Source organism: Mytilinidion resinicola, assembly GCF_010093595.1.
Source record: "Mytilinidion resinicola strain CBS 304.34 unplaced genomic scaffold BDZ99scaffold_17, whole genome shotgun sequence".
NCBI classification, from domain to species: Eukaryota; Fungi; Ascomycota; class Dothideomycetes; order Mytilinidiales; family Mytilinidiaceae; genus Mytilinidion; species Mytilinidion resinicola.
Genome location: NW_022985453.1, coordinates 398,621 through 421,993, shown reverse-complemented (window position 1 = coordinate 421,993; position 23,373 = coordinate 398,621). Strand labels below are relative to the sequence as shown.

At 53.0% G+C, this 23,373-nt stretch overlaps 10 protein-coding genes across 10 annotated transcripts; 5 read left to right on the top strand and 5 right to left on the bottom strand.

Moving 5' to 3' along the window:
* Nucleotides 1–474: 474 nt before the first annotated feature.
* On the top strand, nucleotides 475–1,475 carry BDZ99DRAFT_524141 (uncharacterized protein; the record flags this gene model as incomplete). Its single annotated transcript, XM_033725867.1, has 2 exons — nucleotides 475–825; nucleotides 879–1,475. The coding sequence occupies 2 exons, from the start codon at nucleotides 475–477 to the stop codon at nucleotides 1,473–1,475; spliced, it is 948 nt and encodes a 315-aa protein (XP_033572861.1).
* Nucleotides 1,476–3,262: 1,787 nt separating this feature from the next.
* BDZ99DRAFT_524140 (uncharacterized protein) lies at nucleotides 3,263–3,654 on the top strand (the record flags this gene model as incomplete). The annotated part of the gene is made up of 2 exons (XM_033725866.1): nucleotides 3,263–3,446; nucleotides 3,512–3,654. 2 exons carry the CDS (start codon nucleotides 3,263–3,265, stop codon nucleotides 3,652–3,654), a joined length of 327 nt encoding a protein of 108 aa, XP_033572860.1.
* A 488-nt stretch (nucleotides 3,655–4,142) lies between these two features.
* BDZ99DRAFT_524139 (uncharacterized protein) lies at nucleotides 4,143–5,012 on the top strand (the record flags this gene model as incomplete). Its single annotated transcript, XM_033725865.1, has 1 exon — nucleotides 4,143–5,012. The coding sequence occupies one exon, from the start codon at nucleotides 4,143–4,145 to the stop codon at nucleotides 5,010–5,012; it is 870 nt and encodes a 289-aa protein (XP_033572859.1).
* Nucleotides 5,013–6,476: 1,464 nt separating this feature from the next.
* BDZ99DRAFT_479920 (uncharacterized protein) lies at nucleotides 6,477–7,917 on the top strand (the record flags this gene model as incomplete). Its single annotated transcript, XM_033722293.1, has 2 exons — nucleotides 6,477–6,801; nucleotides 6,857–7,917. The coding sequence occupies 2 exons, from the start codon at nucleotides 6,477–6,479 to the stop codon at nucleotides 7,915–7,917; spliced, it is 1,386 nt and encodes a 461-aa protein (XP_033572858.1).
* A 1,432-nt stretch (nucleotides 7,918–9,349) lies between these two features.
* BDZ99DRAFT_466226 (NAD(P)-binding protein) lies at nucleotides 9,350–9,966 on the bottom strand. Its single transcript, XM_033720724.1, has one exon. It carries the CDS (start codon nucleotides 9,902–9,904, stop codon nucleotides 9,440–9,442), a length of 465 nt encoding a protein of 154 aa, XP_033572857.1. The 5' UTR covers nucleotides 9,905–9,966; the 3' UTR covers nucleotides 9,350–9,439.
* A 273-nt stretch (nucleotides 9,967–10,239) lies between these two features.
* BDZ99DRAFT_466225 (TRI12-domain-containing protein) lies at nucleotides 10,240–12,068 on the bottom strand. Its single transcript, XM_033720723.1, has 4 exons — nucleotides 11,958–12,068; nucleotides 11,411–11,887; nucleotides 11,017–11,350; nucleotides 10,240–10,938 (listed from the first exon to the last, which is right to left on the bottom strand). Exons 1-4 carry the CDS (start codon nucleotides 12,061–12,063, stop codon nucleotides 10,479–10,481), a joined length of 1,377 nt encoding a protein of 458 aa, XP_033572856.1. The 5' UTR covers nucleotides 12,064–12,068; the 3' UTR covers nucleotides 10,240–10,478.
* A 133-nt stretch (nucleotides 12,069–12,201) lies between these two features.
* BDZ99DRAFT_524135 (uncharacterized protein) lies at nucleotides 12,202–12,520 on the bottom strand (the record flags this gene model as incomplete). Its single annotated transcript, XM_033725864.1, has 2 exons — nucleotides 12,202–12,321; nucleotides 12,371–12,520. The coding sequence occupies 2 exons, from the start codon at nucleotides 12,518–12,520 to the stop codon at nucleotides 12,202–12,204; spliced, it is 270 nt and encodes an 89-aa protein (XP_033572855.1).
* Nucleotides 12,521–14,065: 1,545 nt separating this feature from the next.
* On the bottom strand, nucleotides 14,066–14,801 carry BDZ99DRAFT_574166 (40S ribosomal protein S17; the record flags this gene model as incomplete). Its single annotated transcript, XM_033728354.1, has 3 exons — nucleotides 14,066–14,254; nucleotides 14,324–14,501; nucleotides 14,635–14,801. The coding sequence occupies 3 exons, from the start codon at nucleotides 14,799–14,801 to the stop codon at nucleotides 14,156–14,158; spliced, it is 444 nt and encodes a 147-aa protein (XP_033572854.1). The 3' UTR covers nucleotides 14,066–14,155.
* A 320-nt stretch (nucleotides 14,802–15,121) lies between these two features.
* Nucleotides 15,122–17,127, bottom strand: BDZ99DRAFT_510872 (uncharacterized protein). The gene is made up of 4 exons (XM_033724498.1): nucleotides 16,576–17,127; nucleotides 16,159–16,519; nucleotides 15,684–16,094; nucleotides 15,122–15,628 (listed from the first exon to the last, which is right to left on the bottom strand). Exons 1-4 carry the CDS (start codon nucleotides 16,852–16,854, stop codon nucleotides 15,249–15,251), a joined length of 1,431 nt encoding a protein of 476 aa, XP_033572853.1. The 5' UTR covers nucleotides 16,855–17,127; the 3' UTR covers nucleotides 15,122–15,248.
* A 3,246-nt stretch (nucleotides 17,128–20,373) lies between these two features.
* BDZ99DRAFT_524132 (uncharacterized protein) lies at nucleotides 20,374–22,638 on the top strand (the record flags this gene model as incomplete). The annotated part of the gene is made up of 1 exon (XM_033725863.1): nucleotides 20,374–22,638. One exon carries the CDS (start codon nucleotides 20,374–20,376, stop codon nucleotides 22,636–22,638), a length of 2,265 nt encoding a protein of 754 aa, XP_033572852.1.
* Between the last annotated feature and the right edge of the window lie 735 nt (nucleotides 22,639–23,373).

Genomic DNA, 23,373 nt, shown 5'->3' with positions numbered 1-23,373 from the left:
TCATCATCGCTGTCAGGATACATACGAACAGTTTAATCCTATAAAGCTGGTTCTATAGACAAGTTATACGTGGGCTACGAGTGATACAGGACATTTCTCAAAAATGCATCAGTCAATTCAAATACCGTTCCATGCTATTTTTCCCCACTGGATAAGCCGATTGTCCTTAGTAAGTGGAAGCCATACCAGTCCACCCCAAACCGCCGTGAAATGTTGTACATGGACTGGGAGGTTTCACTTTGCTCCACGATTTGTTCCATTCGCAGCATAGGAAAAATAGAATAGGAAACGTTGAATCATTACAAAGTAGAATCGACTCAAGAGGCCCTGTGAGCTAGAATGGCATACTAGTATGTTAGAGGCTACCGTCCTAATATGGAGCGGTAACGGAACAATGTGTTCATCGAGATCGTCCATGAGCCACCACCCCACCACCCTACCAAATCGCAACACCTCTCCACCACAACTCACAATATGGACTTAGGTCTCCCAGTACTCGACTCGAAGCCCGCAGAGCCGAACCTGGTCTGCATTCCCCGAGATATGATACTCGAGATTGCCAACCATCTTCTAGGTGATGTCGCGGCCCTCAAACATTTGCGTCTGACCCACCTAACACTCGCTGCGGTTGCCACGACAACTCTTTTTGAGGAGATTCACGTGGCTTTGCTGCCGCCCTCTTTGAAGCGCTTGAATGAGGTCGCTTCGAACAGAGATGTTCCCGAATGGTCAAGCGTATCGTCCTCCATGGGCAGATGCTACACGAGTACCAAACACTGGAGAATTGGTCGAGGGCGGTCCAGAGAGTCCAAATACCCATTCAAGGTGCGCGCAGTGTATTACCTTGATCAAGATGGCGCTGATGAGTGACTACAGAGTCTAGCATGCTAGATCTGTACTCCAAATATACCTCCTACTTGGCCATGCAGTCTCAGTTTATCGACAGTCTGAAATTCGGCGCGCTCAACGCTACGAATGCTAGGGCCCTAAAAGCGCGACACAGTTTCGAGGCTGCCATCGCAAAGCTCGTCAGCCTCACCCAAGTGCGTGTCGTAGCATATGACGATCGCGATAACCTCTCGAACTTCTGGCGCAAGTACAGCGACAAGATAGCCTTCACTCCTGCGAATTGGCGACCGCCACGTCGCTTTCCGACCGGTATGGACGCGATCAACGACGACGCTTTCAGAGAGGACAAAGGACGATTAGAAGGGTTTGCCTTCTTAACTAGCCTTCTAAAAGCTCTCGCCGATTCGCCTGGCCGTCTACGCCGCCTTACGCTCACCGCTGTTGGCCGTGAGCCCGATCTATCGAACTCGTGGTACACTCCGTCGTTTTTTCCGGACCTTTTGGTTTTAGCCCACGGTATCCAGGTTACGCTTCGCCTCTGGACGACCTCTCAGATGCTGTCTTCGAGGCCCGTCTTGCTGCCCTTTTGGACGATCTTTCGACAAGAGCAATCCCGGAGCTCTTGATGGAGTGGCGCCAGACTCACTAAATCCCGCCCTCCTCGTCCGTCCTAGTCTCTCCTCTTCTCTCCCTCTCTCGTCACAGCTTTTCCCGGTTGAGCCGTCCCCCTCAACTTTACACCTTGGTAGTAGGAGGGTTATGAACTACCCGCTCCCTGCTGCGAAAACCAGGGGCCTATTCGTAGGCGGGCGTGCGAAATCGGACTCTGTCGCCTCCTCGTGGCGCAGCCTGGAAACACTCAACAGGAGTGGCTAAGTGCAGAGACGTACATTATTTTTGGTCAGCCCTCACGAATCGATGCTAGTTTCTTCAACCACTGGGATCTTGCTACCATCGCCTGAGAGGCCTCAGCTAGGACTTTGGTACATACCCTGTAAGTCAATTCCGGAAGAGCTACATGAGAATGTGGACGTTGAACTAACTGAGGAGATCAGGAATCACATTTATGCCGAAATTTAGGCCGGGATCTTTGACTTCTGCGCTCTTGTTACCGTCGTCTGGGAGGCCTCAGCCAAAGATTTGGCATATACCCAGCAAGTCAAGTCCGGAAGAGGTTAGATGGGCCTTTTGACAATGGACTAACCAAAGAGACCAGGAATCACGCATACACTCAAATTTAGGCCTCGTTGTTTGACTTCTGCGCCCTTGTTACCATCGTCTAGAGGGCCCCAGCCAGAATTTTAGCATATACCCTGCAAGCTAAGCCCTGAAGAGGTTGGATGAGCCTTTGGAATTTGGACTAGCTAAGGAGACTAGGAATTACGGACTTGCTCAAATCTAGACCCGGGTCTTCGACTTCTGCCTCCTTCTTGCCGTTGTCTGGAGATCCTCAGCCTGAACTCCGAAGTCTTCTCTAACCCATCTTGACACTGCTTCGCCGCCGTTTAGAGAGCCTCAACACGGCTTCGAAAGTGCATTTAGGATGCAAAGTCTAATAGAGTAGATATCTGGCTGGTCGTCTATGATCTCTTTTAGCCTTATTTTGCCGCCGTCAAGACGGTTTCAAAAGTCTATATATGATGTAACGTTTATAGAGCAAATATCTGGCTGGTTTTCTATGATCTCTTTCCGCATTGTTTGGAAGCCGTTTGGAGAGCCTCAACACTGTTTCAAACCTGTATGTAGTATGTACAGTTCAACAGAGCGGGTATCAGGGTGGTCTTCCGTGATCTGGTTTGGCAGTGCTTCACCGCCCTTTAGGGAGCCTCAACGCAGTATCGAAAGTGCATATATGATGTGAATGTTGGTTGATAGACTAGATATCTAGCTAGTCTTGCGTAATCTATATCGATGCTCTTTCGCCGCCGTTTGGCATACTTCAACAGCGTTTCAAAACAGAACATGGAATGTAGGGTTTCATAGAGTGGATATTTAGCTGGTCTTTTGTGATCTATTTTGGTGCTCCTCCGCCACCGTTTAGTGTGCCTCAACGGCGTTGCTGAACTAACTATGGGATGCAAGGTTCAATAGAGCCAATATCTGGTGGGTCTTCTGCAATCTATTCTAGAACTGCCCCGCCGCCGTTTGGCATGCTTCAACAGCGTTTCAAAACTGAGTATAAGATGTAAGGTTTGATAGAGTGGATATCTAGCTAGCTCCTGCGGTTGCCGAGACAATGGGGACTGAAGTGTTTCGTCATGTATTTTGGCACCTATGCGCCGCCGTTTGGAGCGCCTCAACAGCGGAACCGGAACAATGTATTCACCGAGCACAACCAAGCGCTCACCGCGTTCGTCGACGTACAAGACCTATCACGACACAAACGCGAACTCGCCATCCAGCTACATCCGCAATGACCGAACCGGACCCCTCCCTTCTCGGCTGTTCGAACAAGACCCTCCTGGAAATCGCAAAGTACCTGCAGGACGAGCCCACCGCCTTGAGGAATCTCCGCCAGTCCTGTAAGAGGTCGCACGAGGTTGGCGACAGCGCCCTCTTTGAAGATGTTCATTTAGACCGTGTCCCGCCATCAGGCAGTAGGTTCTTCACGAGGACTTCATTGCTGTTCAGGAAGAGTTACTGAGCTCTTGGAAATACAAAGAGATGGACACAGAGAAAGGGATGCTTGCGGAAGCAGAGGAGGCTAAGGAGAGAGATGCAGTCAAGAAGAGGGCCGAGGCAAGGGAGTGGCAGGAGATTGTGGAAGTGAACAATGTTGAAGGGGACAAGGAGATCGAGTTGTAAGCCGGCGTCATCAGACTGCTGGTAAGCAAGGAGATCTACAAGGAGAACGGGACAGATTTCGTGCTGGTCGAAGAGGCATTGAACAACACTCTACTCCTTTCTTTTGGTTCGTAGACCGGCCGGGAGCTAGCGGTCTTCTATCGGGTAGATGAACTAGACACAATGCTCTGAACTGAGATCTTGAGTGAAAACGAGCGTTTAATGCGAGTCAAAATCACAAGAATCGGTAATATTACCAGCAGCATGATAATTACAGCCGGTTATATTGGCCGTGGTCCGTGTGTCTTCACCGAGAATTGTGCAAAAAGCTTAATGTAGTTAGTATGAGTGGGCCTCGGATAATTCCAGCGTTTTCCTATGCTGAGTGCCCGATTGAGTTTCTTCTTTGTCGAATCCTACTTGCTCCTCGCCGTCAGAACTCTCTCAATCTCCTCCTTCTTTTCGAGATTGTATACGCGCTCGCAAACTTCGCGCTTCAGTTCTTCACAATGCCCTCCCAAGTTTACGATTCTGTGGAGTCCGCCTGCCCTCTCTGCTCCTCCGCCTCGCCCCTAGCCTGCGCTTGCTGGAACGACTCATTCCGGAAGCGGCTGCTCTTCGCCGACGCAATCTTGAGAGAGACCTTCCTCTTGTACCGAGAGGTGACTTTCGAGAGAAATCTCGCGGGAACGCTGTGGATGAGGGAAGATGCGAGAGGAAAGACATTTGCGATATCGATGCTCCTCGCTGGATATCCAACGGAACTTGGCGTAGACACGTACCCCCTGCCGAAAGGTTTTGAAGAGCCGGACTACGTACTCGAGAGAAGGGCTGCGCTCTGCGCCTGGCAATGCGACCATGCCGTCGCACTCTTGGGACCTTCTGTGACCTCCTTGCTCGGCGACGACCTGGTGGACGTCAAAGAAGTGCTGGTAAAGGGGGATGAAAAGTGGATTCCGGGAGATGCTTGGACGTACGACGATACCACCTGTGACCAGGAGTCGACGTTTCATAAAGTACTGCGAGTTACGGACAAGAATGGCGAAGTCTACTATCTGGACTATTCTTGCTATCAATTCGGACGCTCGCAGACTTTAATGACGAAGATGTTCTTTGAACGGTGCGGATTCGACATTCTGGAAGTTCGCGATGTCGGGAGCACTCTCAAGGACGATGGCCACAAATGGATTCACGACGTCAAGGACCTCTTTGTGGGCTTCATCGTTGACTACTTCTGCGAAAAGCCCTGGGACTTGCTTTCTCTGGTTGATTTTGAAGTCAATCTAGAGGACGTCATGTACCAGTTTTCCGTAGATGTAGAGAAGTTGTTGCGTCAACACAAGTCGGCGAGAGAGAGTGGGCGAGTACTTCGTAGGTAAGCTTCAACCTCGCCCCCCAGGTGCCAAGTAGGCGTAATGCCGAAGGCTCGGGGTGGTCTTGGACGGGCCCAACTGCAAGGAAACCCCACTCTCTCTCGTCGTCTGCGTTACGCACCTTCTAGTCACGATTCTTCGCCACACAACTTCCGCCATAACGCTTTTTCTCAACGGGGCCGTCCTCCCCCGTCTCGGTAGTTGAAGAAGGTTAAGCTACCCTCCTCCCCTGGGTGCAAAACGGGGGGCCTACGGGCCATCGAGAGACTATCCTCGTGATGGTCCTCGAAGGCTCGGAGGCCTCAATTTCGTTGACATTACCCCCACGTCCGAAACCCCGTCACTTCCACTCAAGCAACGAATCTCAAATCAAGTTGCGAGGAGACTAGCACTGCAAACCTTTTCATGACTTCGACGACATCCACGACTATCAATCTTCAAATCTGGATGATGTCAAAGTCATAACACTTCAAAGCAAGACTATCTGGAGATCAAACTTTTGCGGACATCGATACCATTACGAAGCACGTCTTGATATATCATCTTTACCATGACGACATGTAACGGCGACGATGGTATCATTCAGACGTCTGGAAATCGCGTCTTCTCTGGAATCGATGAAAGCGATCACTCCCCAATCGACTATCTCAACATCACACTTTTGAGGAAATCGAAAACCGCTCGAAGCATGTCTTGGTGTATCATATTTACCGGAAAGACATGCAACGGCTGGGACCTCATCAATTGTACTTCCGGAAACTACATACGTTATGAACATATCAAAGTCTCGAGCCCTTAGTTCAACCATCATGAGATTACGGCTTTTCAGACTCAGACACAGCCTCAAGGCACTACTGGCAGTCTTGTTCTTTACACTAGACGGACGTTAGAAATGCATATGTTTAAGAGGAGCTGGGTCGACTTCTCTTTTGTTGGGAATGGAAAAGTACTCGTACCACTCCTGGGCAATCCTTTCTGGCATCTGGCGAATGTAAAAAGCGCACACATTCAAGAGACACACCAGCAATGTCTCTTTTGCGCAACTTGGAACTTGATCGAGGCAATCTAGATCATATCACTTCCCAACCTGCAGCAATCTTAGGATACCTAGGCTTCGAAATGACCATCTAGAGGCGACTGCGTTGCACAAGCCTATCTTCCATCAAAACGCCTCAAGCCATTTCCACTTTGGCGTGAGGGAAATGTCAAAGATGTCAAGGCGCAATAAGAAAAGCAGCGACTCCTTTTTTGATTTTGTGGATCGTCAGTCGAAGCAACTCCGACAGCCCATTCTCAGCACTTCCAAAACTATATCAAAGTAATTCGATATGGACAGAAAAATCCATGAAATCTAGTGCACAGGACGGGACATGGCGACAGTGACGTCAAACGGGTCACCTTTGCCGTCAACCTCATAGAGCTGGACCTCCAAACTCGCAACAACCCCACCATCGACCTCTTTACAGCAAAATGGCGTCTAAGAAGGTGTCTCTGAACCGCTGTCCGGATGAGATAGCTCTCGAGATCATTAGCTATCTAGATGATGACTTCACCGCCGTCAAAGCCCTCCGCGCAACCTGCCACAAGTGGGCAGACTTCCTGGAGCCGGGCATCTTCAAAGAGCTACATGTGGCAGTGGCGGAGAATTCCATAAACAAGCTCATTGAAGTAGCAAAGGATGCCTACCTCGCGCCCACTGTGAAGACTTTGGTCTTCCACGATCCGGTCGCAGAAGACTTGCAGTCACTAGTCAAGAATTCTCGGGTCGTAGGCCAGGATGACACTCCTTTAAAAGGTATGCAAGTCTCCAGGTCACTCCAACTGTGCACCTAAGCGACTTTAACTGACAGTGCTAGCAGCACCCGAAGTGCTTATCTGGTGGAAGAAATATCTCCTCCACAACCACAGAAACCATTCTCAAGTCAACTCGTGGACCAACAGCGCGGTGGCGGAGAACCCCATCACACGCGTTGCCAGCGACTTCTCTGATGCTATTGCAAAGCTCGTGAATCTCGAGCGCGTCGTTGTCGCAGCGCCCTCTACAACACCGGACCAAGAAGACGGCTTCTGGCGAGCCTACCGGGACCCAAGGAACCCCCAAGGCATAGAACCTGCGACCAATTTCCTGCAGTCCACTCGCTACGTACAGCATGGCACAGTACCACTCTCCGCCCTCCTCCACGCCCTCGTGGTGGCGCCAGCCCAGTTACGACACCTACGGCTAAGCCTTGGAAAGAGTGGAGACGAGTTCTCTTGGGGCCGACCTGACGATTTCTGGGATGCGGACAGTCACTGCTCGGAGCAATTTAAACCTATATTCCAGCAACTAAAAACTGTGGATCTAAGCTCGAAGGATTACGACGACCCGACCAACGACTATCGCCATCCGATCAAATACCTACAGCAGTACTTGGGCTGGACGGAGGCATTGGAGGAGTTGTGTCTGGTTGTTCGAACTGGACACCGGCTTGCAAGCGACAACGATATCTTCCTTGCCTTTAAGTGTCCTTGGAAGCGCTTGCGCAAGCTCAGCCTGGAGGTCTACACGAGCGAAAAGACCCTCCTTGGCCTTCTGGAGCCGCTGGCCGGAACACTCAAGTCGCTGAAGCTCCGTGATTGTTACCTGCAGCCACGAGATGGCGGAACTTGGGCCACTACAATCGCCAAGATGAGTGCCTTGCTCACGTTGAAAACAGTGGAACTCAAGGACCTGCGCGAAATGGATCCTGTACCGCGCATGACGCCTGACGGACTGGTTCACCGCACTCTTGTTTGGAACTGTGATGACCAGAGATACGCAGACTATGTGACGGAGTACATAGTTTGCGGTAAGGGTACGAACGAAGCTTTCGTGGTGGACCATGCTGAGTGGCTCCGTTACAACGAAGTCATTGAAGAAGTGGACGAGTAGGAGGCGGTTTGAGGGGCTACCAGGTGGTTTTTGTTCACGGATTCGAAATATAATACACTTTGGGATACAAGCGGAGAGATCGTGGCTCAACTGTCTTCACAATAGATTCATCTAGGCAGTGTTACCCAAATTATTCAAAATCCATCCACTTTGGCGTGAAGCTTGCCAAACATCAAGACAGCACTGATGTTTTGACGACTACACTCAGGTTGAAATTGATGTGAACTCTGATTTCTATGGGTGTCTAGCTCGTTGTTTATATACTAGGGGAAGGAGGGGGGCCAGCCCCGGGGGCATAACGTGGTATCTCTTCCTGACGCGTTACTTGATTCATCCTGTTTCCTGATACAGTACTGATACCGTGCTGCAGCACTGCTGTTGCACTACCTGTTACTTCCTCCTGTATCAGCATGTTATCCTGATACGTTACTGCATATGAGTTGCTGACCCTAGGTTGTAGTGCTGCAACCCGAGTACTACCGTATGCGATTCAGGCACCCTCAACATCTTCCTGGCTTTGCGTAGTCCAAATCGACTTGCTGTCTACCTGTAGAATATCATATGCGCTCTTGCTCCTTGACCAACAGCATATACCCCTGATATAATCCGGGATGAACTACTAGCATGCCGACTGAAGTTTCAAAGTCTACTATCTACTAATTGGGCGTCCAGACCTGTATTCAAGTTTGCCAGTCGTTGATATCCTCTCGGAGTGTGTAGAATTCATGATCCTCCAAACGACTATTGAGAATTCATGTTTCGCCAACAACGATAACCTTCCGAAGGACCTCTTGGTGTACTCTCTAAGCTTCCTAACAACACGGCATGTAGCGGCCGTCAACGTATCAATCGTACTTCCAGAGGGAACATCTCTCAGAAAGACATCAAGTGCTTGGACCTTCAATTTAGCTAGCTTGAGATCAAGGCTCTGCGAACTCGGATACCTATCTGAAGCACTACCAAGGATATAGGATATCATCTTTGGACTAAGCGGATGTCAAAGACGCCAATGCTCAATAGAAGCAGGGCGAACTGCCCTTTGCGCAGGCCTTGAACAAAGCACATTTGATGCTGCACAAACAACATACATAATCAGCCAATCCAGAACAACGAATCACGCCCCTGATCCTCCGCCATATCGAAATCCGATGACCATCTCAAGAGCAGAGCCACCTCGCCATCCCTCATCCCCCAAAACCCTCTTACTTCACCATCTCCCGATACCTCCCCCCAAACACCTCCTCCCACTCCCCCACAATCCCCACCCCCATGCCCGCACTAATCGTCTCCTTCCCCCCCTCCCACTGCTCCATGACTTCCCTCACAAACTCCTCCACCCCCAGCGTACTCTCATTCTTCCACTTCTTATTATCATCCGGATCCGCCCGCTCCCGATGCAAATCCGTCGCCACCATCGGCGGTGCCACCTCCACCACCCGCACCCCCGTCCCCGCCAGCTGGGTCCTCAAATTCACGCTCCAGAAATGCACCCACGCCTTCGTGCCGTTATACACGGGGTTAATCACGCTGAACGGCACGAACCCAGCACCGACGACACGTTCACGATGGTCGCGGCGCCCTTCGCGCGGAAGTGCGGCAGCAGCCCCAGCTCGAGATGCAGCGGGCCGCGGACGTTGATGTCGAGCTCCTGGTCTGCCTTCGCCAGGAACTCGGCGGGGGGGTCGTCGAGGACGCTGAGCGGGCGCTGCACGCCGGCGTTGTTGATCAGGCAGTCGAGATCCGGGTGCTCCTGGACGAGTTTGGCGATGAAGGGCGGGATGGAGGCGGTGGCGCCGGTGTCGAGGACGTAGCAGGCTGCTGCGCCGATCTCTTCTGCGGTTGTTTTGAGCGTGGAGGCGGTGCGGCCTGCGATGATTACTTTTTTGCCGGAGGCGATGAAGTGGGAGGCGAGGGCGCGGCCGATGCCGCCGGCGCCACCGGTTATGAGGACGGTTTGGAAGGAGAGGTTGGAGGGTTGGGGAGGCATGGTTTGATGAAGTGTTGGCTTTGGGGGCTGGGGGTTGGATGAGGGGGATTGTTTCAGGATAGATAGTTTGGAGGGAGTATTGTTTCCTTTTTCATGACGTTTGAGCTTTTGGTTGTTGTTGTGGTAAAGTACGTCATGGTTCGGGCCTCCCTCGGAGGGCTTGTGGTGAGGAATGGTCGTGATTGGGTGGTTGCTGTAAGGCTTACAGTAGCCGCCCAGAGATTGGAATAGTGTATTCGGACGTCAAAGTAACCATTTTTTAGACGAAGTTTATCTACCGTAGATCTAGAGTCCGGATAGGAGTATAGATAGCGGCCTAAGGCTACCCTGATGAAGTGGGCTTTCGGGCATGTTGGAAAGTCAAAGGGAGATATGAGTCGTCGATTGAAATTCAGGGGTTTTTAAGTGAACCTAGTAAGAACGCTGGGGGCTTACAGAGAAAGAGGTCTTCAATCCGCGTCACTCACTGGCAGGAGCACTGGCAATGATCGAACATCTTCGCTTATTCCAGCTGGTATCCCTATCTAGCCTCTCCGAAGCCCTCTCATATCTCGCCCCGTCTATCCGCCCTCCTCTACGACTCCACCTCCTTAGTCTCCGCAACCTCAACATCCTCCTCTTTCCTCCCCTTCTCATTCTCCAACTGCACAGCCCTATTCCCCGTCTTCATCCTCACATCCGTATCCTTCGTTAAAATGGCACTAACAATAGCCAAGCCCCCAAATGCAATCGCGGACAAATACGTCGTATGGAACGCAGACACATACGCCTGCTTGACCGCCGACTGCGCTGCCGCAATAACCTGCGGGTTGATACCCGGGACTAGCTTATACGCAGCGGCGGTGTTAAGAGCCGCGGCTTTGATCAACGCGGGCAGGGACGAGGACGGAAAAGAGTAAATAGGTGCGACGTTATCAGTGACGGTGCTAGCGATGTGTGATGCGAAACCATTGTTCGTAATAGCGGTGTAGATGGCGGTAGCGACGGCTCCGCCGAGGAGACGGAATGTCGAAGCTAGGCCGACAGCGAGACCGCTATTTTTTTCATCAGCATCTATCATCCAAAAACCGGCGGGGCTCCAATTTAGATCGGATCAGGGGCTAGGCACTCACATATCAACCTGATCATCAATCCCGAGACTCAGCATCGTAAAGCTCAGCAACTGCGGAGGCGTCACCATCGAACTCAGCGCCACGACCGTACATATCGCCTGGATCTTATCATCTAACCCAATGCTCGCAAGCGAGCCGATCAGCGCTGTCTGGCAGACTTCGAAGAAGACGAGCTGCCATCGCTCGTGCCCGAGGTGCGAACAGATGAAGACCACGATCAGGCCGGCGATGATGGTGCCGAGGGGGATCTGCTCGGCATAGAGGCCTTTGGTGATGGGGTCGGAGCCGGTGAAGAGAAGTTGGGATTGGCGGGGCCCGAGGACGTTCATTGAGTCTGGGGTTGGTTATGGTTAGACGGATGAGGGAGATATTCAGGAGGGGGATGGGAGCTCACAATACAACATGCCACCGCAGAAACACACGCCTAACACCATCGTGAACCGTCTGACCTTCTTAAACAGCCGGCGTGGCATGAGCGGGTACTTGAGATCGGCGTACGCGGACCAGAACCCCAGTGCGATCAAAGAGAGCAGCCCAACGACTATGGGGCCGATGACGTGACCGGACTTCCAAGGGTATTGCTTCCCGCCATAGTTGATGCCGAGCAAGAAAAGAAGACACCCTAAGCTGAAGAGGAAGAGGCTTACGAAGTCGAGCTCTTTGACTAGCTGCCACTTTGTCTTGCCGTCGGTGCGATGCTTAGTCTTGAAGGAAGGCGGGAAATACGTGAGCGCGAGGAAGATGCCGAAGAACCCATGGAAGCCACACATGTACCAGTACGCGGCACGCCAGCCTAGCGCGGTCTTTGAGATGAAGGCGAAGGCGCAGAGGGGTCCAAGGAAGGAGGTTATGGCCATGAGTTCGAAGCCGCCTGTGTATCATAATGCCATTAATTTTATTGCTCTCCAGATTCAGATATCTGTAGTTGGGGAGTTACTTACCAACAGCATAGACTCTCCATTTGTTGGGCACGATTTCTTGAATACAGGCATACGCCATCTCCTGAAATCCGCTCCCAATGCCGAAAATCACTCCAGATGCAATCATCTGGGGAATGCTCTGGCCTGTGGCGCCTACGATCGTGCCGATGAAAGAGATGAATGCACCGGTAAGCATGAAGTAGCGTCGACCGAAGATATCAGCCAAACGCCCACCAACGGATACAATAATGGAGGCGCAGAGCGTCTAGCTGATGGTGATCCATGGATAATTGGGGTCGGGACCCAAATCGGCGTTGATGTAGGGGAGTATGGTGGACGGGATTAAGAGAGTCAGGATGTAGGCGTTGAACTGGGATGCTAAGGCCTGGGTATGTTAATTTCCAATCTTATAGTTTTAGATGAACGACACTTACAAGGTATGCAATGATAGTCTGCCAATTCATCTTCGCCTCCATCTCAGCAGGCTCGACTTGCTGACGATCGCTGCCAACATCCTCAACATAGACATTATCTGCTTTCTCAGCCGCCAGCTCGAGACTAGAGCGCTTCTCTTCTTGTGTCATGATAGTCTCTCCTAGTGTATTGCCGACCCGCCAAGAAAGGGTAAAAAGATTCGAATTCCAATCAACGTGAAGACTCCAGGAAATGTTTCAAGGGATCAGCAGGCCCTTATATGCACTCCCCACGCAGTGGCACGCTCCCCAGGATTTTCAAGCACGGAGCGCTCGGATTCCCATCCTCTGATAACCGGCTCCATGTTCTAGAGCCCTGAGCTGTGGCACAGCAGTATGCTCTACAAATGTATGGGGAGACTCGGCAAACCTGCGTAAAATTACGAGTCCGGTGCTCGGGTGGAGTCCACGCGACAGTCTCAAATTGTGGAGTCGGTTGATGATCCCCTGTTGTTTGGGGTTGGTGTGGAGAGGAATCTGGGGTCCATTGGTGTGGAGTCGGAAAACGGTTTCCCACGATGAGTCGTGTGCTGACACCGCGTCGCTCGCGTGCAGAATGCGGAACCGCGGGCATCCCCGCCATTTTGTGGCTTGGTAAAAGTGCCGTGTGTTCCCTAATGTGAGTGTGGTATTCTAGCAGACAGGAAATTGATTGATTGGGTTTGGAGGATCTTGAGTTAGTTTGATGCGAGTCATCGTCTTCAGAACCCTGCACTGCATAGCGATCAGACAAGCCGTCTCCAAACAACCGGAGGCGAGACGCCATGGATCAAATGCCATCATCGGAACCAGTGGCTACCGGGCCGTCTTCGGAGAAGAAGACGGCGCCCGCAGCAACGCCTTTAAAGGGTTCGGAAAACGTTAAGACTCCCCAATATCAGCCACCAAAAGTATATCAAGGGTCTTGCCTCGGCTCGCGGATGCTGATGAGTCCGCGTTGTAAACACGATTTGGAACTTGGCGATGATTGACCAACGGTAAATTATCATACGCCCGCCCTCAACTCTCCGATTACGGCGCAAGGCATTCGAAGAGGCCTGGCGTCGTGGGAGTATTCCGTGATTTACTTTCGCAAGTGCCTTCAGCTGGATGTTTCCATGTAACTGTAAAATAGGTCGACCTGAGTTATCAAACTTGGGAATGGGACGTTCAAATCGCCATCAACAGATCTCGTTTAGAACGGCGAGAATAACATAGTGGCTACGGCATGTCACATGACAAGCTCGAAGCATAGAGAGGATTATCCCAAATGATAAGATTTGAATTGAAGGGTACGAACGATCGATAAGAAGCGATGGTCACTATAATCGACGACTTACCTCGTGAACTACGAAATATCCCACATCATTGCTGGCTTTCTCACCGTAACAGAATTCCAGCGAGCAGGTTTAGTATGCTACTGAAGCACCTACGCATACAAGTAGCAACATCATCCCTAGAGTTAGCATACACGCCGTCACCATCACATAGACACATCGGGCAGCGAGGGCTTGGCATCGAGCCTCGTCCTCAGACTCAGCGACACCGAGGGGGATTGGCAATCAAGCATCATCCGACGAATCAGATTCAGCGACACCTAGTGGGGGGAAGTAGAACCTTTTATTTTCCTAACGGCCGGGCATCCGCCGCAGCTTCACCCATACTCCATTCCATCCCCAAAGCCTTCTATTCATCATCTCATCTCATCGAGGACCGTCCGTTCGAGTAGAGTTAAAGGTTGAAGTGGTGAAAGAGAGCTCTCGGGCTCTACTGTCCAGGCCTCCGATCGTTGAAGCGGCGCGGGCCACCACGCTCAGCAACCTGCTGCTGGGCGACAGGGACGACGTTGACGTTGATGGAGTCGAACTGCAGGGAATCGCATATTAGCATACACCTCCCGAAACACACCTCAATCTGGGGAACGGTGTTACTCACGCCCAAACTCTTCAGCAGATCCTTCGTCTCCTGATCAATGTCCAGCGCACCCGCCTCCATCGCACCGATATCCAGCGCCGACACCTCAGGCACGTACTGATCCTTGCGCTCACGCTCTTCTTCCTGCAGCTTGAAGGAGATACCACGGACCGGGCCGCGTTGGATACGGCGCATCAGACTAGAGCTCACGTTAGTCGTTGAGCGCAGCGAGACCCGACCGAAGGGAGGTGTTCCAATCCCAAGACCCACGGCTCCAAAGCCGCAGCTGAGCAACCAGCCCGACCTTCGATCGCGCGTGGAGTTCAACTTACTGCGTAGTATATCCCGCAATCTTGTTCCTCAGCCTCTTGGACGCAATGATGGCAATCTCATCGCAGATGCGCTTGTTGACCTCGAAGTCCTGGGACAGCTTCGGGTAGTAGCGCTCGATGATGACTTTAGCGGACTTCTTGACCGTCTTCGTGCGGACGCGACCCATGACTGCGGTATTGAGAGATGAATTGTCGGGGGTGAGTTTGGCGTCGGTTGAATGGGTGAGGTTGACGATTTTGGCGGCAGAGTTTGGGATTTGCGAATTGGCGCTAAGCGAGGTGGGCGCACGGACGATGCGGAGCGGGGATTTGTTTGGCCGAGGAGCACGTGATCGGTTTTGAACGGATCGTTGACGTCTCAAATTTGGCTTGCAGTTATTTGGAGTGATAGGCGTTGCAGGGATGAAAGGTATTGCGTGATTAAAGTTCTTATTTTTGGGATAGTATCAAAGACAGCCCGTACTCCCAACGCTAAAGCCAATTTGAGCCCATGCAAAACTCCCCGCTATGATCATATGCAACTCGCAGGAATCGAATTCGAAAGAGAGATCCATCATCCGGAGAATAGCAGAGAAGATATGTCCTGGTCCCTTCAAGTCGAACCTCTTTCCATCTCAACCGCCCAAGCTCCTCATCAACATCCTCGCAACAGCCTCGCCCCCCTCGGGCGTCTCTCCCTCTGGCCCCTCTAGGGCCGGATTTGGGTAATAGAACGCGCAAATCGCGATGATCATGTACACTAGCACGCACAGCACGCCCTCGAGATAATTGCTTTTGCCATCCCTTAAGAAACTCCCGACGACAAGGATCGCGAGGATCAGCATCACGGCGTCGAAGATCTCGAAGTTGAGGTCCATGTGGACATTGAGACCCCACCCGACAATGATGACGAGGGGCGTATTGAAGAGAGCGGTTTGTACAGAGGCGCCGAGGACGTGCGCAAGGGCGAAGTTCATTTGGTTGTCATAGGCTTCGTCGATAGCGGTGAGATGCTCTGTTCTGTGTTAGTGGATGTGGGTGGCTTATCTAAGAGGGAGGGGAGTACGGACCTGCAGCTTTCTCGACCAGGGGAAGGAGGATGAGGCCGACAAAGGCGTCGCTTACATGCCGTTCTTCGACGAGGAAGTGGATTTGCTCGACGAGGAAGATGGCTATGAGGGAGACGCAGGCGATAGCGATTAGCAGGGCCACGATGCACTCAGTAAAGGTGAGCTTGTCCTTGGCAAGATCCTTTTCGCGATCGCGGTCTTTTTGCTCGTCGGCTTCCAAGACTTCGCCGTATAGGCCATCGTGGGTCTTGGTCTGGAAGAAGATAAAGACCATGTATGAGAAGAGGAGGATGACAGCAGTGGCGCGGCTGATCTTGAGAGTTTGGGCGTCGAAGGTTGTTGTCAAGCCAGAGGTGTTGAGATCGCTGCTAGTGACCGCTTTCGAGAACACGGCGGGGGCCACAAGACCCACTGCAACAAGTCAACTCGGCGATTCCTGATTCTAGGTTCACGTGTCTTGGGAATATGCACTTACTTCCAGCGACCAGCATCAATCCGCTGCCAACCTCGCTGACCACTTCATGAAACGTCTGTTCGTCATGCTGCAAGCCTCCAGCGATGAAGCAGGTGCCCAGACAGAGGAGAAGATTGGCAAGAATTGATCCAAGGATAGCAGCTTTGATAACAGGAACGGAGCTTTCTCCCTTCTTGATCAAAACCATGAAGAGCACGATTTCAACAACAGAACCAAGAGTGGTTTCCATGATAACGCCAAGAACCTTAGGGACCTTGCGCGCAAGCTCTTGGCCTGCGAAGCCGATCAAATTAGCGGCAGGGACCATGGCGATATAGTTGAGGATGAAGATGGCGAGATGCCAGTCGGGGCGCGCGAAATGCTATTATCGTCGGTCAATTTTCGCCGTGTCAAAGACTATATGGAGTGCGGACATACCACTGCAATCGCAGCAGGGACGACCGGCCACAGGATGTTGACCGCTTTGGAGACCCGGCTGGTACTCCTGAAGCAAATGCGCAGGAACTTGATGGGGTGGAATCCCCTCCTTCCGCTCTCGCCCTCTGGCTCTATGCCCTTTGTAACTTCGTGTCCGTTGTGGTTGAAGCGGGGGAGAAAGCGGTTGTGGGGAGCGTTGCCCGAGGAGGAGTGTGGAGGGATAGCGGAGGCTTCGCCCTTAGGTTCTTCGCCCACGAACTGTCGGGAGCCGCGAGCCATGGTGCGTAGGTGTGCGAGGGACGCGGTCTAGGATGGGTTTGTAGGATATGCAGGTCGAGAAGAGTTGGATATGTTGTCGTGGAGGTCAGGGCATGAATCTCGGGCGCCAAGAGAGCTGTGAGGTGTTTCAGCTTGCTCCAACGCACTGCTCCCGGGACTATGCAGGGAGGAGGCGCGCAGCAGCGGCTACAGGACGGTGAATGAGGGATAGGTATGCTATGAAACGAGGTTGTTGAGGTGTTGGGGAAGGAATGGAAGGGGCGGCGTGAGGATGCCAGCTACCAGCAAAAGCAACGAACGGGCCTCCGCCAGCAGAAACATGATTCCGGTCGCGATGCAGGGAGTGGTCCAAACGCTGACATGGGCGCCATGCATGCGCCAAGCGTGCCGAGCCGCGGCCGCAGCCACAGATCAGCGCGGATCGAGAGTTGAGGGTGAGGCGAGGCGGTCGGGGTGGTGCAGTCGTGGCATCGTGAGATCGCGGGCACTGGTCCCGTGGTTACCATCCGTCTCGAAATCGCCCTGATGGTGTTGTTGCAAAGCGACGTTTCTATTCCAGGAAGCTGAGAATGAATAGCTTGGTTTGCTTGGTGAATTGACGCTTCCATCGGCCGTCTTCCAAGGCTGTTGGTGTCTTGGTTCTGGTCGTCTCTTCTTGGCATATCTTGGCCGCATTAGCTCTCTCCGCGTCCCTCCTGAAGACACTCCCGTCGGTGACATCAGACGGCTTCGTTCACTGTTGCTCAGGGGCCTCGAGAATTCGGATATGCAGTCATTTGCTATCAGCAACTGTGGTACAAGGCTTTCGTCGCCACGAGCGCATTCCCCCTTTTCGTCGTTGAAGAGCGGTGAGCATGCATCCATCTGGCCCAGCATCGACCATGCTCGCCATGGAGCAACTATAGCCAGATACTAAGTCCAGACTCTTCCCCGCCGATGAAACACTGCAAAGCCTTGCCAATTGCAGCTCCTCGAGGAGATTGAAATGCGAGACTGTGGCATAGTGACTGACGCGGACGTGTGGCTGGCGCCTAGTGAAACTCCAGCCTCCTTGCATCACCCCAACCTCCGCTCGCACGACCATAGTAAAACTGTGTCAGGGCCCTTTCTTTACTTCAATCAGTGCTCCTCACGAATCGCGAGCCGTCGTGGTAAATGTTGCCATCATGGAAAGGAAAAAGGTGGTCGAAAGATGTCATGAAAGAGAGCATGTCCTACTCAATTGGAAATACTCGCTCGGACCGACTGCGCTAATAGAATAAATTTATGGAGAGCAACGCTGTTCGATAGGTTGACGGCCGGCTCCAGAACCACGAACCATGATTATTTCTAGTACCACGTTTATAATAATGAAGGAGGAGGCTGGGGTACAGTAATGACGACATTTCCTAGGTCCCAATCTTCTGGCTCGCTTTCTCCTATATGAAACTTTTTTCCTCTTTCCCCGCTGCCTTCTTTCTTCCTCTCCTCGAACGTCATTTCGTCCAGAAAATATCACGTGACACATTCCGTCATTCGGAACGGTCATTATAGAGAACCCATGTAATGCCGTGTTCATGGACCAAGCGAAGAAATTCGACACTCTCGCGCTCGCCGACTGCAAAAATGTTACCGAATACTTCGGAAAACTAGGCCAAGTCTATCGCAACCTGAACAGCCTAGGCGAAGAAAGTCATGTATCCGAGCTCTGGTTAGTGGTACAGCTCCTGAGAGGACTACGCACAATGCCCAACTATCTTATGTTTCAACCAAATTTTAATCGTCGGCATTCTCCTTTAGGGAACATGATGCCAATGGCGTCGTCAACAGGAACGCAGTCTCGTGGCGGGAGGTCGTAAAACTCGCAGAAGGATGGGAAGTTACTCTCGAGAACCGAAGATACTGGAGAGGGGACACTTTCGCTTTAAGAGCGCAGTCCACACATACGAGGAAACGAAAGCGCGGGCCACAGGAGCCGGAAGTCAGGTGCTCACATTGCCGACGGATGACCTGGCACGACATTGAAAGATGTTGGGAGCTATACCCACGTCTTGAGAAACTCCACGAATGGTTGAACGAGCATTGAGTAAATCCTGCACTGCGCGCCGGTACACTCCACCCTGTTTCGTGGTCTTTTTGTCAACTCAACCACGGAATTTAAATTCGGCCCACTTCGATGTCACCCAGCTACCTTGCCCTTTTGAACAAAGAGAACACCAAACACCACTCTTAAGGCGTTTCGCGGAGCCCCAGACATATCAACTCGGCTCAACTGCCAAGTGCTTCACGTAGCACTCGCACGTCGAGAGGACTCTTAACTTCAATTTCGATAACATTGACAACGAGTACTCTCGACGTGCACGTGATAAGCACGCTTACGCTTACGTCTTTTATAGTCGAGACCTGGGGCGTACGCAGATCGGCGCCCCTAATTTAACAATTCCTTCAAACCCACACGACCGCCCTGCAAAAAGTCACCAGCGTGTCGAAATAGCAATCTCCACGCCCAATAAAACCTAAGTAGCTTAGGGTGCCATCTCACGACCAGATCAGCGACAACTCCTCAACCAGCGGGTTAGACCGGGGCATTAAGATGGTCAGATCGGATCCCAAGTCTTAATGACGTGCCTTCTACGATATCATTCCCCGTATCCAGAGGGTAATGCCGCCGCAGACGCACGAAAGAAGCAGTCCTTTGAAGCAACTCGGAAATGCGTAGAACGACACCAATTCTGACCCTATTACGAGGGCAAAATCGATCGTGTATAGAGAACGGCGCCGAAGAGCTACGAAACGAGAAAGAACGCAAGGTCCGAATCGGGTGCATGACCTGTGACCACACGGCTGTAGGTTACGCGACGACTAGCCCGGATATGGGCGGGCCCTGACAGCGAGCTTGCCCTTGAAAGGTAGCGAGACGAGCTGCTGTCAGATCGGCGAACGTACGAAGGGGCCTTTACCACGCATGCAACAGTGGTAGCCCCGCAGAAGGAGGGCGAGGCGAAACGTCTGGGCTATGGGGACCTCCTCAAAGCGTCCAGGGCCGGTTGGTAGAACCAAGAATAACTGGCGGGTCAAGTCAAGGATGCTCTAATCAGCACGAATGGATGTCACTTCCCAGATGCTGTTTGGACTAGCCTTTCCTAAGAGAGGCTTCAAGTGGACGTTTCCCTCCATGCTGCACCCAAAGACAAGGCAGGAGCGAGCCCTTTGCACTCCGACTCGCTCTCTTTTGGCTCTCGGCCCACGCTCAGTCGACCATCTCTGGTAGACCCCAACTGCCTCCATTCTTCGCCGTTGACCGGACCCATTCTTCCCCATTGAACAGACGCGAACACTACCCCTCACAGGCGGCACACAGCAGCGCAGCAGCGGCGTCACCTGTCAAGTGTATAAAACCACGGTACCGGCCCACTCCCCCTTGTGAGCACACCAGAGCGGGCGGCTCGCCCATGCACGCAGCTCCTCGCTCTTTTATCTTGTCACAACTACCTCACCATACGCATCACACAGCGCAAACCGCATCACGACACTCTCAAAATGTCGAATTTTCCCACCGACCCAACCCAATGGCACTCTCATGGAGCACAATTGAACTATGGCTACACCGCGCCATTGGCTCACAACCAAGTCGTCTTCGGCAACACGCCAAGAGATATCGCTTCTCGTAGCATTGCCCCGGAGGCGGGTCGTGGCGGAGGATCTCCCGCGATAGCCCCCTCCGTCAACAGGCTTGCGCCTAATGGAAGTTGTTCGCCAAGTGAGATACAGCCACGCATCCAGCGCATGAATCCGGAGGAGCTTGACATTGCGTACAGGCAAGAGCGGCAGCGTAGGAGGTTGCTCGACCGGCACCGTCGTCAGAATCTGCGCTCCGAGGGACTACAACGCAGGACCTCGCATGTCCAGCCTTCGGACTCGCAAACAACTACTCTCGCGATTCGCGGTAATGCGAAGGAACAACCTGGTGGCGTCGAACAGAGGCAGGGCCGAACCCTGCACTTACACGGGTCGCTGAGCAACGCTCACATCCCCCACATGTACAATGGCTCTGAGAGCCAAAACAGTTATACTGACGGGCAGAATGTCATTGAGCAGCCACAGTGCCTGAGCTTCCCGGGGCTACGAATAGCCCCGGAGGATGGGGTGTTCTCCGGCACGCAAGGGAACGCTTCGAGGCCAAATATGCCCACGAGCGCTCTGGAAGCCTCCGATCAGCTATGCTCCCCGAGTTCGGAACCTGCAACACACACTGATAAGAATTGGGCTCCCAGCTCGTCGAATCCAGTTCGCGCATCTCGCTGCTACTCTGAAGGGCAGCATGATCTCGCCTCGCTCTCATTCCCACAAGATTCTCGAACCCAGACCTCGCATTCCCAACGCCCTACCTCCCATCAGGCCTACAGCAGCGTGCACGACGGGGCCCAGGGAGCCCCCTACAACCTACTGAGCCCTCCACCCCAGCCCCAACAAAGGCAGCCTAGCTACCCGGGCAACCACTACCAAGTCGAAGACCAGCAAACTGACTTCGACGCTACGCAGAGCTTCTCACCTCCCGCTACCTTCGGGTCGCAGCACCGCTCCCCATCCGCCCAATGGCCCCAGGAGACGCGGTCGCCCTACCCAGACATGGACATGCAGAACCTCGACCCCAGCCTCAGGGACAACGGACCGCACCCCTTCGATTCCCCCATGGACACCATGCCCACCGGGTCGAACTTCCATCACGGCACCTTCGCCGGCTTCGGCACACAGCGCCCACGCCCCATGCCACAGCCACAGGAAAGGCAGCTCACCCGGCCCCCGGGTCCCGTGCCTATTTTCCCAACCCTCGTCCCGCTGCTCACGGCGAGGACACCCAGGCATCCCAACCCTTTTCCGTTCTACCTCGTCGGGCGACACAGAGCGCCGGGGTATCCAACTGTCTCCATCCCCAACCTCAACCCCAACAACCCCTTCGCGCAGAACACGGAGGGTCAGGGGCAAAGAGGAGCAGAGGCGGGCCCTAACTCTGCCGGTTTCTACAGCCCCCAGGCCCAGAATACGGGGCCGCATGCTCAAAGAGAAGCCGGCGCGCAGGCCGCTCCTGAAGCTTTATACAGCTCCTACGCCCAGAACACGGAAGCTCATGCTCAAAGAGAAGCGGAGGCGTTCTACAACCCGTACGCTGCCCAGAACACTGACGGTCAGGGGCAACGAGAAGCGGAGGCTAGGCCCAGCGCCCCGGCTCCCTTCGACCCCTATACGCAGCACCCGCAACGAGAAGCGCAGGCGCAGACAGCTCCCGAAGCGTTCTACCACGTCGATGCCCAGCGCGCGCAAAGCGAAGCGCAGGCGCAGGCGCAGTCTGAAGCTCTCTTCAACAAACTCCTCGACGACATTGCCGCTCCTGCTCAAAACGACGCGGAGGCAGGATCGCAGGCGCCTCTTGACGGTTTCTACGGAACCTACCCCGAGAACGCGGATGCTGATGCGCAAAGAGAAGCGGAGGCGATATTGCAGGGGGCGCTTGGCCAGTTCAACGGCCACCAGGGTGCGGAAGCGTCGATGCAGACAAACCCGGCCCCCGCCCCGGCCCCGGCAACTGATGCTGCTAGCGAGGGCTCGTTCAACGACTCTGCGTACGGGCGGAGCTTGCAAGCGAGTAATTCGAATTCGACGTGGGAGAATGACCCGTTTTTTCTCGACGTGGGTTCGGGCCAAGAGCAAGAGGGGGATGAATTCCTGCTGCTGCAGCAGGGGATGCAGACGCCAGATGCCATGGAGGAGCGGCCGGCTGGTGGGCTAGAGAGGATGGATTTTTAATCATGGTGGATGCAGCTCCCGAAGTAAGTTCTCAAAGTAGAACTATGCGTGCGCGGGCTGGAATTCTTGGTGGGGTTTATGCGAATTGTTTATGCGACTGCGTTGTTATTGTTGGGGGTTGGCTGCTGCCCCAAGAGGAGCTCTACCTTCAATCCACTGCTCTCTGGCGCGCTTTGGGGTGCGGAGGTGCGTGGATTGCCGCGTATCGAGCTGCTCTACAAACTATCAAAAAGAAAGGCGGGATAGATGTACATACACACTCGTTTGCGGCTGCTTGGATCCCCCAGCACCAGTAGTCTTGATATAGTAATAATATGACATCTAGTCCTAGCAGTGGCGTCTAGCTCCTCGAGCACAAGAGCAGTGGTGTGTCTATATGCCCACACTAATAGCGTGGTACTACAGTGTAAAGAGCCTAATCGCTATCCCGAGCGCAAAGCGCAGAAGGAGCCTAAGAACGCGAAAAGAATGCGGATCACCTAAACTACCAAAGAACAAAAAGATCGTGGCCACCCCAGCGTCTCGAACCCGCTCCTCCCCCTGTTATCTCAATGCTATGTGCCAAAGAAAAAAAAATTTAAAAAAAAGGGCAAAAGGAAAGGGTCCGAAGACGTAAATACAGTACTCGAACATTGACTGTTGTACAATGTCGTGGCAGCAAACTTTCCTGAGGAACCGAAGGAATAGGCCGGTATATATGGGTTACGTGAGGCGCGGAGCTTTGTGGAAAGAGTG